Source organism: Astyanax mexicanus, chromosome 11 (genome assembly GCF_023375975.1).
Source record: "Astyanax mexicanus isolate ESR-SI-001 chromosome 11, AstMex3_surface, whole genome shotgun sequence".
NCBI classification, from domain to species: Eukaryota; Metazoa; Chordata; class Actinopteri; order Characiformes; family Acestrorhamphidae; genus Astyanax; species Astyanax mexicanus.
This window is the reverse complement of record NC_064418.1, coordinates 48,077,143-48,097,162: the sequence shown is the minus strand read 5'-3', so window position 1 is coordinate 48,097,162 and position 20,020 is coordinate 48,077,143. Positions and strand designations below refer to the sequence as shown.

The following is a 20,020-nucleotide window of genomic DNA, read 5'->3' as shown; positions in this document are numbered from 1 at the left end:
ACCAGCAAAAGCAGCATTTTGTTTGTTCATTTTTTGTTTCTGTCTCCTGTATTTGAAGAGAGTGCTTATGTTCTTCAGTCTTGTTGGGAACTGATCCCAGGTGTCTCCTCGTGAAGCTGTTTGAGAGAATGCCAGGAGGCAGTTTGGGGCAACAGAGGAATGTAAAATATTTGTTTTAATTTGTTGGGCGCTGCTCTGCCTGCTGTATAATTCAGTAAGTTGCACAGTGTTATTGTCAGCACTGTGACTCTAAACTGTGGGAAATGGGTAGAGAAAGATGCAGCTCCTCTGGCAGAACGGCGGGTCTAAACAGCGCTGAATGAAGTCGTGTGCGGCGCGGGGAAGTGTTCGGATGAGGCCTGGTTGGGGTAATTGCTTCAGCGGGGTGTTGGGGGGTAATTGGCTGAAGTAACTCTGTTTGCTTTCACCTCCTCCAGGTCTAGGAGAGGACAGGAAGTCAATAAGCTGGACTATGAGTCTAAAAGATGGCTTTGGTGGAACCGGCTGGCCTCGGAGAGCCGGGAACTTCCTGCTTCTGTCCGTGTCGCTGGTGGTGCTCCAGGTTCGGGCAGACCTGGCGTTCTCCAGGGACATGCACTACTCCTGGAAGACAGGTAAGGAACAGCTCCCGGTTCTGTGTGTGTGGAACTGAGCTTTAGAACAGGATTAACCGCTCGTGCCAGATTCAGATTGGTTTGGCATCGTTTCGCAAAATTTTCACTCTCAGGAAAATGGATTTCTCACCAAGTGTAGCAGAATGTAGCCTGAGTTTATTAGGAATTAGTTCTTATTCCATGTTTTCCTCTGTGAGGATGAAGTCAGTTTTGGTGGGTCGTTGGTTTAAGAGGATGGTTTTGAGTTTGCTTGTTTTTTTTTGTCAGATTCCGACAGAATTGTGTTTTAGAAAGATTTTTTTGGCTACAGTTGAGTTTGGAAAGTATAGATGTGTAACAGAATGTAGCCTGAGTTTATAAGGAATTTGTTATTTTTCCATGTTTTTCTCAGTGAGGATGAAGTCAGTTTTGGTGGGCTGCTGTAATTTATTTTGGTTACAGTTGGTTTAAGAGGATCGATTTATGCTATTTTTAGTTTTTTTTTTTGACAGGTTCAGACAGAATTGTGTTTTAGAAAAAAAAAATATTTTGGGCTACAGTTGAATTTAAATATAATTGATTGGGCTATAGTTGAGTTTAGATATAATTTATTGGGCTACAGTTGAGTTTAGGTATAATTTGTTGGACTACAGTTGAGTTTAGACAGAATTTATTGGGCTATAGTTGAGTTTATATATAATTTGTTCGGCTATAGTTGGATTTAGATATAATGTATTGGGCTGCAGTTGAGTTTAGACAGAATTTGTTGGGCTACAGTTGAGTTTAGACAGAATTTGCTGAGCTACAATTGAGTTTAGGTATAATTTGTTTTTTCTACAGTTGAGTTTAGACAGAATTTATTGGGCTATAGTTGAGTTTAGATATAATTTGTTGGGCTATAGTTGGATTTAGATATAATGTATTGGGCTGCAGTTGAGTTTAGATATAATTTATTGGGCTATAGTTGAGTTTAGATATAATTTGTTGGGCTATAGTTGGATTTAGATATAATGTATTGGGCTGCAGTTGAGTTTAGATATAATTTATTGGGCTATAGTTGAGTTTAGATATAATTTGTTCGGCTATAGTTGGATTTAGATATAATGTATTGGGCTGCAGTTGAGTTCAGACAGAATTTGTTGGGCTACAGTTGAGTTTAGACAGAATTTGCTGGGCTATAGTTGAGTTTAGATATAATTTGTTAGGCTATAGTTGCATTTAGATACAATGTATTGGGCTGCAGTTGAGTTTAGATATAATTTATTGGGTTAGTTGAGTTTAGACTAAATTTGTTGGGCTACAATTTGATTCAGAGAGAATTTGCTGGGCTACAGTTAAGTTTAGACAGAATTTGTTGAGTTACAGTCTGATTTAGACAGAATTTTGTGGGGCTACAGTTTGTTTTAGACAAAATTGTTTGCCTACAGTTGAGTTTAGACAGAATTTGCTGGGCTACAGTTGAGTTTAGACAGAATTGTTTGCCTACAGTTGAGTTTAGACAAAATTTGCTGGGCTACAGTTGAGTTAAGGAATAATTTGTTTGGCTACAGTTGAGTTTAGACAGAATTTGCTGGGCTATAGTTGAGTTAAGGAATAATTTGTTTGGCTACAGTTGAGTTTAGACAGAATTTGCTGGGCTATAGTTGAGTTTAGACAGCATTTCTGGGGCTTTAGTACAATTCAAAAATAATTGTTTGTCTGCAGTTGAATTGAGACCTAATTTGTTGGGCTGCATCTGTTTATTATATGTTTATTTCCAGTTAGTTTGTCAAATAAGCCTTTGTGCTTATTGCTGGGGTCCACCAATAAAAAATATATATTTGTGTTTGTGTGTGTGTGTGTGTGTGTTTTGCTGGTCATGTCAGATGAGGTATCTTTGGCTTTTATAGTGACAGGGCTTTGATCTTGTGTCCACTTCAGTGATGTCAGAGGATTTCTTCTCTAATATATTTAGGAGGACGGGGTTTATATTTCTGCTGTTTATATCAGTGGAGAAGCAGCAGCACTTCTGTAAACAGTCTGTGGGAAACACTGGGTTCTTCTTCGATTCTTTGTGTTTTAAATGGTTACTGTTTTAGTAAGATTTTACTCAAATTGGTGATATTAATAATTTATTTATTCTTAGATACATAATATGATAGAATTATCAAGGTCTACAGATTTTGGTTTTGAAATGGGCTGCAACCAACTATTTTTTTTTTAATCAGTAGTTAGTTAACTAATAGAACATGAACATGGTGTTAGAAGTAAAACACTTTTTCATTCCTCCATCCAACCGTTTTTAGAAATGATATGGCGATGAAATGTAAAATGCTGATTTAAAAGGCAGAACGTTGAGGACATTATGTTGGTTCACCGTTGTTTCAATGTTGAAACAACATTACTTTAATCATATTTTAACCACATTTCAACGTTGAAGGTTGGTTTGGTTGTGTTCCATCTGGGATGGTTTATTAAAGGTTGAACGTATGATGTTAAAACAACGTTGCTATCAACACCAAATCCAACATTGATTCAACCATAACATCAACGCTGATGTTATGATGCTTATTTAATGTTGAAATGCCAGATTGGTTAGTTTGGGGTCTCTTACATTGAATGTGAATGTGGTTCCTACAGTCTCGGCTTTGAAACCCATGTTTTGTGTTATTCCATGTTTCTTTTTTTTATTTATTTTTTTTATTTGTCCTCTGTTATCAGAGTAATATGTTAAGATAAGGTTTTCTTTCAGGTTTGAGATAAAAACATGTCAGAGCTCCTTGCTTTTCACACTAATGATCATACTCTATACACCTTTACATGCAGAAGAAATGAGCGGCTGCTGGAGTAATGCTGCTGTTAGTAAAGTAATGTATGCTCTGTGAGGCATTATCCATCTCTGAGCCTCTGGTGACAGGCCTCTCCACAGAGAACACAATCACACATAATGATATATATAGTAATCTCAAAGCCGGGGTAAATAATTACTCAGCGCCGCGGCCGGCTGCAGATTTATGGGCCGGGCTCCTCGGTTCTGAAGTGAGATAGCGTCCTGCACGTGTTGTTCTAGTTTTCGCACGCCGGTGGTGAGATCAGATTTCAGCCGTGACTCGCTCTCAGACTCGGAGGGAGGAATCCTGAGCAGTGATTTATTTCTGGAGCTTTTCTCTTTTCTTCACACTGAGAAAAACTTCTGTAAACGTGTGACATCAAACCAAACCACGAGTGTTACCATACACTGATACAGCCTGCACTGCACTTCCACTCACTGTGGCCACTTTATCAGAAACACCTACTACATACCTTGTGAATCCACTTACTGTGGCCACTTTATCAGAAACACCTGCTAAACTACCTTGTGAATCCACTTACTGTGGCCACTTTATCAGAAACACCTACTAAACTACCTTGTGAATCCACTTACTGTGGCCACTTTATCAGAAACACCTACTAAACTACCTTGTGAATCCACTTACTGTGGCCACTTTATTGGAAACATCTACTTCATACCTTGTGCTTTCGATCACTGTGGCCACTTTATTGGAAACACCTATTAAATACCTTGTTCTTCCAATCGGTGGCCACTTTATTGGAAACACCTATTACATATCTGGTTCTTTAACTCGCATGGCCACTTTATTAGAAACACCCACTGCATACCTTGTGCTTCCACTTATTGATGGACAATTTATTAGAAACACCTACTACACACATTGTGCTTCCACTCATTGTGGCCACTTTATTGGAAACACCTACTACATACTACCTTGTGCTTTAACTCATTGTGGCCACTTTATCAGAAACACCTACTATTATCACCTTGTGCTTTGACTTAACGTGGCCAATTTAATAGAAACACCTACTACTACCTTGTTCGTCCACTTACTGATGGCCACTTTATCAGAAACACCTACTAAATACCATGTGTTTCCACTCACTGTAGCTCTCTGTTCATCCATCTCTGTTTCTATCTATCTATCTATCTATCTATCTATCTATCTATCTATCTATCTATCTATCTATCTATCTATCTGTCTATCTGTCTGTCTATTTTTATATCTGTCTGTCTGTCTGTCTGTCCCTCTACTCATCCATCCATCCATCAGTCTCTCTATCTATCTATCTATCTATCTATCTATCTATCTATCTATCTATCTATCTGTCTGTCTGTCTGTCTGTCTGTCTGTCTGTCTGTCTGTCTGTCTGTCTGTCTGTCTGTCTGTCTGTCTAAATGTAGGAGCAGTAGTCCAGTCTGTAATCATACTTCATATTTTTAGGTGTTCAGGTTTAGCTGGTATTTCTCTGTGCTGATCTGCAGGCTGGTTGACTGTGCTCTGCTGCTGCTGCTGCTCCTGCTGTTCTCCATTCTTCCACAATAGCTATCTCTGATGATCAATGTAATCGCTCAGCCAAACAAATGCTAAACGGATAGAATTATCAATGATTGAAGCCATTAGATATGCTGGGAGGCAAATGAGATCGGCTTGTTTATGAATTATTAATAATTTCCATGTAGAAGCTCTCAGCTTATGTTCAGCAGTGTGTGGGCTGGAGAATTGTTTATCAGCAGATCATTCAATATCATCAGGTCGCTAATCTCTCCACGGCCTGTAATTTGTAACGGCTCATTGTAGACATTGGCTTATGACACTGCAACTGTGGGTTTCTTACCAGGTGATGAAAATCTTCATAAGGAGAATCGGTGTCTGTCTCTGTACATCACTTCCACTAGACATTATTTTTAATTGCAGCGCTTTCTCTCACTCCCGTCATCGGTCTCTCTCTCTCTCTCTCTCTCTCTCTCTCTCTCAATTCAATTCAATTCAATTCAATATAGCTTTATTAGCATGACTGAGAATTACAGTGTTGCCAAAGCATTATAACAATTAACAAGAATGGTATATGAACATACATAACAGACATAATAACATTTATAACAGAAAATAATTATGATTATTATAATAATTATATCATTTAACAATAATTATAATTATATAATAATAATCATTTTCTCTGGGATGAGGTCCCCAGGATTTTTGAGGTCATTTTGAAGTGTTACCCACTGTCTCTCAGGCTGTGACACGCACTGACGTATTTGGCAGCGAGGGGGGCGGTGTGCCCCTCCCCCAGAGTGATCCGTAATTTTTCTGATAGCGAAAATTTTTCAAAATTTGGAATCAATTCATTAAATTTGTTAATGAAGAAATTTCGTGTTTCTTTGAATTTGTCACACTGTAGAAGGAAGTGCATCTCCGTCTCGACCTCACCTGTCGTACAGTGACCACACAGTCTCTCCTCTCTGGGCAGCCAGGACTGTTTATACCTGCCGGTCTCTATGGCCAGTCTGTGGTCACTGAGTCTGTACTTGGTCAGGATCTGTCTCTGCTTTCTATCTCGGACAGTCAGGAGATATTCCTCTAATTTATACTCTGTTTTTAGGGCCCGATAGCATTCCAGTTTGTTTTGAGTTTGGATTTCTTTTTGCCAATGTTCCAGATAATCATTCAGACTGTGTTTGGTGATTTGCCTGATGTTGAGTTTGGGTGGTAAAGCAGTGCTGGGCTGAGGCTGCTGTCTATTAGTATCTGTTAGAGGGTTAATAAGCCTCAGGACCAGCTGACTGAGGGAGCTCTTTTCAGGGTTCAGTTCTTGGGTCTGTAACGCCCTAAATTGCAGCGTGTCACTGGGACTCGTCTTCAGGTGCATCCAGAAATTTAGAGCTCGTTTTTGGATGTTGATGATCAGAGGAAATCGGCCTAATTCTGCCCTGCATGCGTTGGTTGGAGTTTTTCTCTGGACTTTTAGAATCATTCTACAGAATTCTGCATGCAGGGCTTCTGTTGGATGCTTGTCCCATCTAGTGTAGCTGTGCTGACTGAGTGGACCCCATACCTCACTCCCGTACAGCGCAATGGGCTGAATCACACTATCAAATACTTTACACCAGATTGGAATGGGAATGTCAATATTGTAGAATTTTCTCCTGATAGCGTACATTGCTCTGTGAGCTTTATCTTTTAGTGCATTCACTGCCGAACTGAAGCTCCCGGATGCAGTAATGATGAGGCCGAGGTAAGTGTACTGCATCGTGTGTTCTAGGACGGTGCTGCCCAGACTAAACTGGTATCTGTGTTCCTGACATCTGGGCTTCTTTTGGAAGATCATAACTTTGGTCTTTTTCATGTTTACTGCCAGGGCCCAGTTCTGGCAGTACTGCTCCAGCAGGTCCAGGTGCTGCTGAAGCCCCTGTGCAGTGGGAGACAGCAGCACCAGGTCGTCTGCGTAGAGCAGGAACTTCACCTCCCCGTCCTGCAGAGCGAGTCCAGGGGCTGCAGACTGTTCCAGCTGCACCGCTAACTCATTAATGTAGATATTAAAGAGTGTTGGACTCAGACTGCAGCCCTGCCTCACTCCTCTTTTCTGAGTGAAGAATTCTGTATGTTTGTCTCCAATTCTTACTCTACATTTGTTTTCCAAATACATCGATTTAATGATGTCATAAACTTTACCCCCTACACCGCTCTCCAGAAGTTTATAATATAGTCCGTCATGCCAAATAGAATCGAATGCCTTCTTAAAATCTATAAAACAGGCAAAGATTTTTCCATTTTTGGTTTGATGTACATGTTGGTTAATTAGGGTGTGTAGGGTGTAAATGTGGTCAGTAGTTCTGTGATTTGGAAGGAAGCCAATCTGATTCTTGCTCAGGACATCGTGTTCGGTAAGGAAAGACAGAATTCTGTTATTTAAAATGTTGTTAAACACTTTCCCCAGATTACTGCTCACACAGATGCCTCTGAAATTGTTGGGATCTGATTTGTCTCCACTCTTATGGATTGGGGTAATGAGTCCTTGACTCCAGATGTCAGGAAAACAGCCTGAACTCAGGACGAGGTTGAATAATTTGAGCATTGCTCTCTGCAGATCAGGAGTGCTGTTTTTAAGCATCTCGTTCCTGATGCTGTCAGGACCACAGGCTTTTTTAGATTTTAATGATTTGAGTTTTTGTGCCAATTCTTCCTGTGTAATTGGATAATCGAGAGGATTTTGGTTGTCTTTAATTGCACATTCAAGTGACTGTAATTTTTGTGTGATCAGATTGTAATTGAAATTTAGATCTTTCTCTGAGGTTTCTTTGTACAGATTTTCAAAATGATTTTTCCAGATTTCACTATTTTGTGTGGGTATTTCCTGTGATTTTGTTTTGCTCAAGTTATTCCACATCTCCCAGAACTGGTTGTGTTCAATAGAATCTTCTATGTCTCTGAGTGTTTTGTTTGTATGGTTTAGTTTTTTGGTTCTGATTGAGTGTTTATATTGTTTAAGAGTTTCACAGTATTTTGTCTCAGGTCCTGATCTTCTGGTTGTCTGTGTTTTAAATTTGATAATTTTCTTAATTCTTTTCTAATTGATTGATTGACATTCATGATCAAACCATTTTTCTTTTGGCAGTTTTTTGCCTTGTTTTCGTTTATTTTTTTTCTGGAGTTCAGACTTAGAAGATGCTATGTGTATTATGCTGTTGATTTCATTCACAGCTTGATTTACACTGTTCTTGTTATTTTCAAAATCTGTGTTAATAAAGTTAGTAATTTTGTTAGATACATGATCTGATTGAAGTGCTCGAATGAATTTGTCTGCACTATCTGGAGCCCATCTGTAGGTCCTGGGGGCCGAGTACAGCTTATTGGACTCTGCTGCTGTTGGTTTGGGTTGATGTGACCATTTCAGGTACACATTAATTTGGTTGTGGTCTGATAGGGGAGTTTGCTGTCGGACAGTGAATGCGTTGAAGGAGGAGGGATCCATGTCAGTGATGGCATAATCTACTACACTAGCTCCAAGAGCTGAACAATACGTGAACCTCCCTAAAGAGTCTCCTCTGATTCTGCCGTTAAGCATGTACAGACCTGAAGCTCGACAGAGCTGCACTAACTCTTTACCGCTCTTATTTACAGAGCAGTCTAGACTGTTTCTGTCTCTGAGGGTTGGTGTGTGGTACAGTGAGCCCTGACCGAACACATGCTTGTTGCCCTGTGAGTCTACATAGTCTAATTTAGATCCAGTTCTCGCATTAAAATCTCCACATAGCAGCACATTCCCCTGGGCCTGGAAATGGCTGATCTCTGTGTGGAGACTGCTGAGGTACTCCTCATCATAATATGGTGATTCTGCTGGAGGAATGTACACAGCACACAGGTAAGTGTCTGTCTCTGATATGCCAATTTCTTTGTTAATTTTTAGCCAGCAATGTGATTTCCCTAATTTTACAGTTGTCATGTGTTTGGCCAGATGTTCCCTGTACCACACCAAAAGACCTCCGGAATCTCGACCACGCTGGACTGTGCTTAGTTTAACTGAGGGCACAATGACCTCACAGTAGCCTGAGGGACAGTGAGTGGGCATGTCCTCTCTTCACCACGTCTCTGTCAGAATGAGGACGTCTACACCTTCTATATTCTTTATAAAGTCAGGATCTCCACTCTTCAGACCAAATACTGAGGAGTGGAGACCCTGGATGTTCCAACAACTAATGTAAAATGAGCGCTTTAAACACATCTTATTAATATATAACAAACTGATCTACATAGTGAGACACAACAGAAGAAATTATCTACTGTATAAACAGGAATTAACTTTAGAAATATCTTTAGAAATATCTAGAAATATTTAGAATATTTAGTAATATCTACTATATATATATATATATATATATATATATATATATACATACATGCACATATATACACATACACATATATTATACAGTACAATTTTGTTATCTTATATAAACAGTGCATATTTTGAACAGTGCAGTTTTCATGTTTTGAGCAATGCTTCTTCTCTCTCTCTCTCTCTCTCTCTCTGTATCTCTCTCTCTCTGTATCTCTCTCTCTGTATCTCTCTCTCTCTGTATCTCTCTCTCTCTGTATCTCTCTCTCTGTATCTCTCTATCTCTCTCTCTCTATCTATCTATCTATCTATCTATCTATCTATCTATCTATCTATCTATCTATCTATCTATCTATCTATCTTACCTGCTAAAGAGGAGACTGAAGTGAGTAGCCCCCTTAATATCAAATCCATTTTTTTTTTACTTTACAGCAGAAATAAAGGGATTGACTTCACTGTTCCAATACTTTTAGAATGACACTTCTAGACAGTCCAGCCTCTGTTGAGTTGTGGAGGTTTATAGAATAATGCCATATCCCTTGTAACCAAATGGGAAAATGTATACGATATAAAGCATATATGATATAAAATGTTACCATTTGTGGACCATATGTGTGTGAATAGACCTTCCGCATGAAGCTGTGAGGTTCTCTGGAGTGATGGAAGTCAATCCAGTACCTCTGAGGAGAATTCCCCCCCGGAGTACAGCTCCCAAACCTCCTGGAAATGTTGTATCTGCTGTGGGAGGAAGAGCGGGAGGATTCTGATCCCGAGCTGATGACTGTTCTCACAGCTGCTGAGCATCAGGAGGGACAGAAGCATGGAGTCCAGAACCAGCTGATTGTGAGACAGCTTCTTTCCCCCAGGCCTTCACAGTGTTAGCACAGTGCATCAGCCCATAACTGTCTAACATCTCCTCCTGGATTACACTATAGATCTGCACTGTGGATCTCTGTGGAGAAGCTGTGCCACACCTTCACCCCGTACCTGCACACTCACTTTGCACCCTGCACCACTAAACATTACATTAAAGCTCTACAGAAACACATGCCCTCACCTGTATAAGTTGTGAGGTTGAACAGATGGAGGTGGAGGGAGGTCTCGATTCACAGTGTTAATGTGAATACATCAAATTGTCACAGTCCAGAGAAGTACAAGTATCTTAAAGAATTTCTATTTTTAACCACTTTTAGGGTCCCACTTTATAATAAGTGTCCCTAAGTACTATGTAGTTACACGGTAACAGATTAACTACAGAGGTACAGGTTATGTAATTACACGTGTATTAAGGTTAATTTTGACTTGTGTAAGTACACACATGTGTACTAGGGGGAGTGTACTTACACATGTAAAAGAACGTGTGTGTACTCAATCAGCCCTAATTACATACTAGACAATAACTGTTGGATAGGTTTATACTCAACTTAACACACACACATATATTACACATATGTGTAAGTACACACACATTGTTACACATGTGTAAGTACACTTGCTCTATAGCTCTGTAGTTAATCTGTAACAATGTGTACTTCATTAGTAGTTATACTGTAGTTACATGGATTGTTACCGTGTAACTACATAGTACTTAGGGACACTTATTATAAAGTGGGACCGCAGCATTAGTATTAGCCGCTAACCGCAGTGCTAGCAGGAAGTAAATGACACCCTAATAACTCTGTACTTCAGTGGAGTAACTTCACTGCTCCTTAATAACTGACTTGTGGAATTCATACATAAAGCGCATCGAATTATAATGCGCACTGTCGATTATTGGGAAAATTAAAGGATTTTAAAAGTCTTATAGTCTGAAAAATATGGTACATCTGTATGTTTACACTCTGTCAGAATTTCTTAATAAATGGACCAATAGAAATTATCCACAATTAACAATAATGAACTAATTTTGCATTGACTTCCACTGAGAGTTAAGAAGGTTTTGTCTCTCTGCTGCAAAGTTGCTGCTTTGCCGATACTTTTTTTTTCAATGGACAGCATCGATATAAGAAATTACCACTCACAGTGAACAGCCAGCACATTTTGTTTTAATGATGGTGACCAGCAGCATCTGGCTGCGATTGTCCGTGCGAAAAGAGATTCAACAGATCTCTTTTCAGATTCAACAGAGATTCAAATCCGCATTCAGTGCAGTATACCTGCACACTCGCTTTGCACAGTAAACCACTTTATAAGCTTAAATCTTAACTAAACTCTAATATTGATACTTTGATATAGCTTTAAAGTACCTTTACTTACATGGAAATGTATATATATATCATGTTTTCTGGACTAAAGGTACACCGGATTATAAGGCACCTAAAGCGACACTAGTAAGGACGCCTACATCGAAGGAAGCTTTGGGAAACGCCTTAGTAAACAAAACTGTAATTCTTAAAAAAAAAAAGTTAATCTACACAGATTTCTCTCCTGAAAACCGTTTATTTGGGTGACTAAAGAGCTTCTGTTTATTTACAGGAAGCTTAGATTTACAATATTTTTGAAAGGTCTAAGTCTGAGTTTTCAGGTAAAGTTTCTCCAGCACTAAGGCTTGGTGCAGCAGCATTAGCATTAGCACTAGCATTAGCTGCTAACCCCAGCTCTCGTTGGACAGTGCAGGAGGCCTTGTACAAACGTTCTGCTAGGTCAGTTCAAAGTTCTTCAACTTCTATTAAGCATGGCAAAAGTCATGGGACACAGCTGGTTTGTGTATCAGGTGTTGAATGGATGGGCAGAGCAGCTGAAGCAGTTGATGAATTATAGCGTCTCAGTCGGTTCTAGATTGCGGGTTACGCTGTACATGATCGCCTCAATAAGCTCTCAGTTCCCCTGAGCCCAGCATGCCCAGCGGAGGGGAAAATAGCGGCAGTGTTTCTCGCTCTCGCACTGCGTTAAACGTGTCAGATTATTCATCTTCAGCTGTGTTCTTAGACAACGCAGCGGCTGGCGTTCGTGTGGAGCGCCGCTCGAGACGCCTGGACGTCCGGATGTCTCTCCAAGGACACTGTGTGCTAGTGGAGGCTGAAAGGCGTGATATTTGTATTTATTTATTTATATATTTTTTTATACCACCACCCGTCCTCTTCGGAGGACTATTAATACTTTATTGTCTATTCATTTATTTGTTTAATTTATATATACATATATATATTTAATATACTTGGGTGGTTCAGGGTTGGAGGGAGTGAGATGCAGAACAACAAAGAAACATACAAAGAAACAAACAAAAACAAACAAAGAAACAAAGAAAGAAAGAATAATAATAATTAGGAAAGAAAGAGACATATATATATATACAGTATATAATATAACATTAGACCATAATCACCCAGCACTAAATACCTTTTTTATATTTACTCAGATTATCTCTGCCTGTGAAATCTGTACTTTTTCACAGCACTGCATATTAATTTATATCCTACATTTATATTTAATTCCTACTATTTATCCAGATCTGTTTGATGACCTCTGTAGGCCGTCCTCTAGAGCAGGGTCTGGACCCACCGCCCCTCCTCTGATCTCCACCGGTTCTTCATAACGACGTGACCCGAAAGCGACCCAAACCCATCTGGAAAATTGCAGCAATTTCTGCCGGGATTTTCAGGCATCAATAAAGGTGGAGTGTAATGGAGCGCCGTGCCGGCCGGCGCGACCCTCGGCTGGTATAAGACTGCAGTAATGAAATCATTCATTCCTATAGAGCGAGAGATGCCAGCTTATCAAACAGCACATCAACCAGAGAGCCGGCTCTCGGACCAGAGCGATGGAGAACATTCCCTATTCCTTATATACACTCCAACATCCAGCCCACACACTGCACCGGGGAGAGGGATTCAGAGACGCAGAAAAACATCAAGAGGAGCAGATTTTATTCTTACAAGAGCACATGAAAGAACACGTAAGAACACATGAAAGAACGCTGGAGATCATCGCTACTAGTGATGTAACAATACATCGATCTGTATTGACGCATCGATACAAACTGTAAATTAACCAATGCATCCATTTGACGTAAAAACACACGCTTTATAATGCGGTTTAACGTTTTGAGCCGAATTACAGGAATAAAGTAACTTTTCGCTGATATTAAATTTTTTTGGGATGCACTAGTATTGGTATTGTCTAATATCAATGTAATTCCGATATCATTGTGCGTCCCTACTTGTAATATTCTGAATTTTCAGAAACTTCGATTTCCATTATCACAACTCAGCAATTACCAAATTTACCATCAAATATTGCCGATATCCAGCCCAAACACAGCAGCAGGGACACGGATTCAGAGACGCAGAAAAACATCAAGAGAAGCAGATTTTATTCTTACAAGAGCACATGAAAGGACACATGAAAGAACGCTAGAGATCATCGCTACTAGTAATGTAACAAGACATCGATTTGTATTGATGCATCGATACAAACTGTAAACCGGATTATAAGGCGCACTATCAGTGAACGTCTGTACTGTTTTCCTACATAAAGTGCACCGGATTATTATTAAGGCGCATTAGGCGACACTAGTAAAGAACAGGGGTGTCACCATGTTTCTCTTTTCTATTTATGCAGATCTCGCTGCTGAGTGGGGGTGATGGTGGGGGTTGGGAAACTAAAAGCTAAACTAAGTAAACTAAATTTTAATTCTTAAAAAAAAAAAGTAAAACTAGTGCTGGATGTTAATCTACACAGATTTCTCTCCTGAAAACTGTTGATTTGGGAGAGTAAAGCGCTTCCGTTTAAATACATTAGGCTGAGATTTACAGTATTTTGCACGAGGAGTAAAGCAGCATAAAGTTATCCAAAAGCAGTGTGTAAGACTGGTGGAGGAGAACATGATGCTGATGTGATTAAAAAAAACAGGGTTATTCCACCAGATATTGATTTCTGAACTGCTAAAACTTTATAAATATGAACTTGTTTTTTTTTTTTGTTATTTCAGCCATTTTTCATTTTCTGCAACTAAATGCTCTAAATGAGAATATTTCTATTTGGAATTTGGGAGAAATGTTGTCTGTAGTTTATAGAATAAAACAACAATGTTCATTTTACTCAAACATAAACCTATACATAGCAAAATCAGAGAAACTGATTCAGAAACTGAAGTTTCATCAAAACTGTGTATTTTAGGTGATGTAAGTGAATTAAACATGGAAACAAATATATCACACATAGTTCTTACTGTCTTATGCATAGCTAAGAAAATTATTCTCATGAAGTGGAAATCAAAAAATGAATTATGTGTCTCCCATTATAGAAATGTACTTTTAGACCACATTAGTCTGGAAAGAATGTCTGCAACCTCAAAAAACCAATTGGCCGCATTTGAATCTCTCTGGTCCCCATTGAGTAGCTCCATCGTATGATATGGGTGACCAGTCCCATTCGGCCATGGGCTGTGGATGGTGTAGGTCTCCCGGGTTGTTCCAATCTGCCTCTGCAACATGAGGGTGTGGCTGCAGTTTCCTGCCCTTGTTAAGAAGTACATTCCATGACACATTGTTGATAAAAATATTATAATTGAGTTGTATGTGTATACATATGTGTGTATATGCCTATGTATATATTGGTATTATTTATTTATTTATTTATTTATTTTTCCTTTTTTTCTCTCTCTCTCTCTCTCTCTCTCTCTCTCTCTCTCTCTCTCTCTCTCTCTCTCTCTCCTTTTGTTATTTTATTTTTTATTTTTTATTGGTGAAGTTGGAAGAGTTGGGTGGTGGGATGTAGGAGGGGTTTAATAAGTAATAAATAATAAAGTATTTTTAGTCCTCCAAAGAGGGGGGGGGTGGTGGCAGATAAAAAAAAAATAAAGAAAAAAGAAACTGAAGTGGAGCTGTACTCGCCTCTGAAAGGCTGCTTATGATTACACTGCATTTGACATTCAATAATAAAACATTAAAAATATATTTTGTTTGCATTTGTGAGCAATCGCATTAAATCATATCGAACCAAATCGTATCGCGACATACAGTATTTTGAGGTATCGACCATTATTGTATTGTTGATTAAATAATCAATATAATATCATATCGTAATGAATCTGCTGATTTACTCCTCTAATCACTACAAACCTTCTAAAACTGACCCACGGACAGTTAAAACCACCGCTATAGTAGAAAACAGCCGTAATCATTATTACCCACCATAATCTGAATTTGAATAATTAATATACAAATCCATACTGAAACGTGTACTGAAATAATCAGCACATGGCCGGAGCTCCACTCAGTTGCATCAATTTGAAATTATTACGAGAGGAGAGCATTCATTAGGAGGAACCATCTGGACCCAGAGAGGACAAAAAGTACCAGATACTGAGAAAATAATGAAGCACTCACAGTGGGATTCACATCTGATATCAAAACATCGTCACAATAATGAGGAGCACTTCCAGCCACCCTGCCTGCGATTAGGAAAGAGTCAGGGGGTGAATTGTTAGCCGAGAGGACCGCCGGGAGTTTCAATCAACACCGCGGTCAGGGTCAGAGCCGGAGTAAATCATCATTTCTTACCAGCGCTCTCTCCAAACGCACTTCAGGATACGGCCTTAAACCTGCACTGCTGACTTTCATCAAATCCTCGAACCAGCTGAATAGCATTATTTCATTAGCTTTACACTGAAACTTTAATTCTTAAAAAAAATGGGTTCAACAAGTGCTGGATGTTAATCTATACAGATTTCTCTCCTGAAAACTGTTGATTTGGGTGAGTAAAGCGCTTCCGTTTATATACATTAGGCTGAGATTTACAGTATTTTGCACCAGGAGTGTCATAAAGTTATCCAAAAGCAGTGTGTAAGACTGGTGGAGGAGAACATGATGCCGAGATGCAGGAAAACTGTGATTAAAAACCACCAGGGTTATTCCAACAAATATTGATTTCTGAACTCTTAAAACTTTATGAATATGAACTTGTTTTCTTTGTTTTCACCGCGGTCAGGGTCAGAGCCGGAGTAAATCATCATTTCTTACCAGCGCTCTCTCCAAACGCACTTCAGGATACGGCCTTAAACCCACACTGCTGACTTTTATCAAATCCTCGAATCAGCTGAATAGCATTATTTCATTAGATTTACACAGGAACTCAGGTTTGATAATTACAGAAACAGACCTGGCAACCAGAAAAAAAAGAAATTTAGAAAAGTATAAATCACCCCACTATGTTCTGGGACGGTTGGGAAAAATTTAGTCTGGAGCCCCGTAGACGTCCCAAAATTTTATCATATATAATTTATTATACAACAGTTAGTTCCGACCTCACAATCTGATTGGTTGAGAAGTGTTCTAGCCGTGCTGATATATGTGATACATCACAGCCTTCTCACACTAAACTTGTATCACTCCGCCGACGCGTTGCCGAGTAACGGCGTATATATACACACAGGACACCCGCAGCAGCGTTAGCTTAGCACAGGCTAGCGCTCAGCCGCGGCACGCTCACCCTCAGCCGGCAGCGCTGGCTCGTCTAATGTCGGCTAATGTCGTCTGACAGCCAGAACACTAACTTAACCAGCCAGGCTAGGCTAAGCTAAAAATCAAACCCTATACCTAACCCTAACCCTTAATCAACCCTAAAATCTATCCCTACACCTAACCCTAACCCTTAATCAACCCTAAAATCAAACCCTACACCTAACCCTAACCTTAACCCTTAATCAACCATAAAATCAAACCCTACACCTAACCCTAACCTTAAATCAACCCTAAAATCTAACCCTAACCCTAACCCTAAATCAACCCTAAAATCTAACCCTACACCTAACCCTAACCTTAACCTTTAATCAACCCTAAAATCTAACCCTACACCTAACCCTAACCTTAACCCTTAATCAACCATAAAAACAAACCCTACACCTAACCCTTACCCTATGTGTTTTATTGCTTAAAAATATTCTGTATATGGTGTAAAGCACTGTTTTGTGTGGTATTTACACTCTAACAGGTTATGCCTCATTTAGGACAATTCACTCGTTTTTCATATGAAAAAAAATGTTAAAACTTTTTGAATTGTTTCACCACTTTATTACTTTTGAAAGACCAACATATAAAACACAGTAGTTTTACATAACATTTGAAACATAACATTTCAATTTAGTTTGACTTTTTTTGCATGGGGTGATTGGTTGCAAATATATGAGACAAACCATTTTCATAGTATACGTTGATTAAACTAATTAAAGCAAGCAGAAGATCAGAAAATGAAGTTTCTTACTGAAAAAAAAATACTTTTAACAATTTTAACTATTTTTCCTAGATCTTCACACTTCACATTCTTCAAACAAGAGGGTTAAGATTATTGAAAATTATTGAACAACATTTGGCTGAATTGTTCAATTAATCAGAAAACCACTGTTAGACTTTGTCCTTCAGCTCCTACTGCTTTTATCTTGACCTTTAGCAGCAGCGTATTGTGCAGAGCGAAATTCATTCAGAAACCAAAATAGAGGGAAAATAAATCCGAAGCCAGTGGCCTGTCCGATAGGGTTTCCAATATGCTTAAATTCTAAAGGGATTTTACTGTGCAGAACAGAAGCCAGTCACCAATCACGCGTCCTCTCGGCAGCCCGCTGACGGAAATGGAGAAAAAGTGGCCTTTCCTCGCTCGCTCTAATGAGAGCGCTTTGTTTAAAGAGCTAAATGATCCGTCGGCTGCCCACAGCCTTGGGTGCCCTCGTGTCTCTCAGACAAAGATGAAGGTTAGGCCTAAAGCACACATCGTAATGTGAACAGACCGACTGCTGGAAAAACAGATCGCTGTACCTGAGACCTGAGACTCTGAAAAGCTTGTTTAAAACGGTCGTAGAGCTGGTTGTAGAGAAGCGAACTGAGAACAGTGAAAAATATCACGCCTTTACAACTCAACCAGTATAAAGTTATTATATCCACCGAGTTATCCACTAGGAGTTGGACAATGAAACTGAAACACCTGTTTTTAGAGCACAATAATTGATTGTGGTGATGGACAGTTCTGGTGGAAACAGGAGAGTTGAGGTGCACATTGAATTCTGCCGTGATTTGATCAGCTGTGGTTTTATGTTTTTTGGATACAATCCGGGTTAGCACCCGAACATCCCTTTCAGACAGCTTCCTCTTACTGCGTCCACAGTTAATCCTGTTGGATGTGGTTGGTCCTTCTTGGTGGTATGCTGACATTATGCTGACATGTTTTTTTTTTTTTTTTTTTGCAGGTAAACCTAGTTTTGAACCACTTCTTTGTCATGTGTAGTTTGACTTTTAGCAGGGGGGAAGTCGATTATAATTGAAAATCAGATATTGTAATCTTCAGCTGCATTTAAAGAGGCTGTTTCTGTGATGGGCTTTAGTGTTATAGCCACTGCATACATTTCTGGAAAAAATGAAGAGAGCACTTCAGTTTCTGAATCAGTTTCTCTGATTTTCTATTTATAGGTTTAAGTTTTATTCCAAATAAAATATTGTCATTTAGAGCATTTATTTACAGAAAATGAGAAATGGCTGAAATAACAAAAAAGATACAGAGCTTTCAGACCTCAAATAATGCAAATAAAACAAATTCAGAAATCAATATTTGGTGGAATAACTCTGTTTTTTAATCACAGTTTTTATGCATTTTAGCATCATCTTCTCCTCCACCAGTCTTACACACTGCTTTTGGATAACTTTATGCTGCTTTACTCCTGGTGCAAAAATGCAAGTTGTTCAGTTTGGTGGTTTGATGGTTTGTGATCATCCATCTTCCTCTTGGTTATATTCCAGAAGTTTTCAATTTGGTAAAATTAAAGAAACTCATCATTTTTAAGCGGTATCTTATTTTTTCCAGAGCTGTACATCAAAAAGCCCACTGGCGTGAACTGGTGAGAGTCTCGTTTTTATAGATGTTTATAGCGTTTAGTTCAGGGTTAAATTCGTCATCAGCAGAAACGTCTCATCTCCTTCCCGCAGAGCGTTCCAGAAACACGAGGGATCCAGTTTGTTCCGGGCTTTTTATTTTTATTGTTTATTTTATTTATTCATTCGTTTTTTCAGGCTCTTTTTTAAACATCACAGGAATGTACATCTTCACCCTCGGGTCACAAGCAAGCCGGTGCGAATTAGAGCGGCGCACAGTTCACTTTCCAAAACCACGGAGTTTATTGATCTGTTTTGTTGCTAAAATAGATCAGCCGTAAATCTGTGATGGTTTAGAGCGCTGAAAAAAGTGCGTAAATGGGTGAAAATGATGAGTGGTCCTGATAAAATATTAAATTTAAATTAAATACTACATAAAATAACATTTCTGCTGCTGTAAATGAGCTGCTGGAGAATCTTCACAGCACTGTTAAAATAGCAATCTGCCAAAGTCAGAGCTCACCTGGCTCTTAAAGGGAATGTGAGGCAAGTGACACGCTGATTGGTTTATTTTTTTTTTTTACATTATGCCTAAAATTAACCACACCCCTGATTAATTAAGAGAATTATTATATGTTTTTTTTCTGGGCTTTTATATTGTTTATTTTATTTATTTATTATTTTTTAAACATCACAGGAATGTACAGAATGTACGGTGTGAATTAGAGCGGCGCACAGTTCTGCAGAGCATCTGTTTTATTGCTAAAATAGATCAGTCGTAAATCTGTGATGGTTTACAGCGCTGAAAAAAGTGCATAAATTGGTAGAAAATGGATGAGTGGTCCTGATAAAATACTAAATCTAAATTAAATACTACATAAAATAACATTTCTGCTGCTGTAAATGAGCTGCTGGAGAATCTTCACAGCATGAACTGCACTGTTAAAATAGCAATCTGCCAAAGGCAAGTGACACTCT

General features: G+C 39.0%; 1 protein-coding gene across 1 annotated transcript in view; it reads left to right on the top strand.

Annotated features, from left to right (window-relative positions):
• The window catches only part of thsd7ba (thrombospondin, type I, domain containing 7Ba), a 391,489-nt gene that overhangs the window by 141,176 nt on the left and 230,293 nt on the right, over positions 1–20,020 (top strand). The window contains exon 4 of the mRNA XM_049484694.1: positions 438–614. Coding sequence (XP_049340651.1) covers positions 473–614 — 142 coding nt within the window. The 5' untranslated portion in view covers positions 438–472. The remainder of the gene's footprint in view (positions 1–437; positions 615–20,020) is intronic.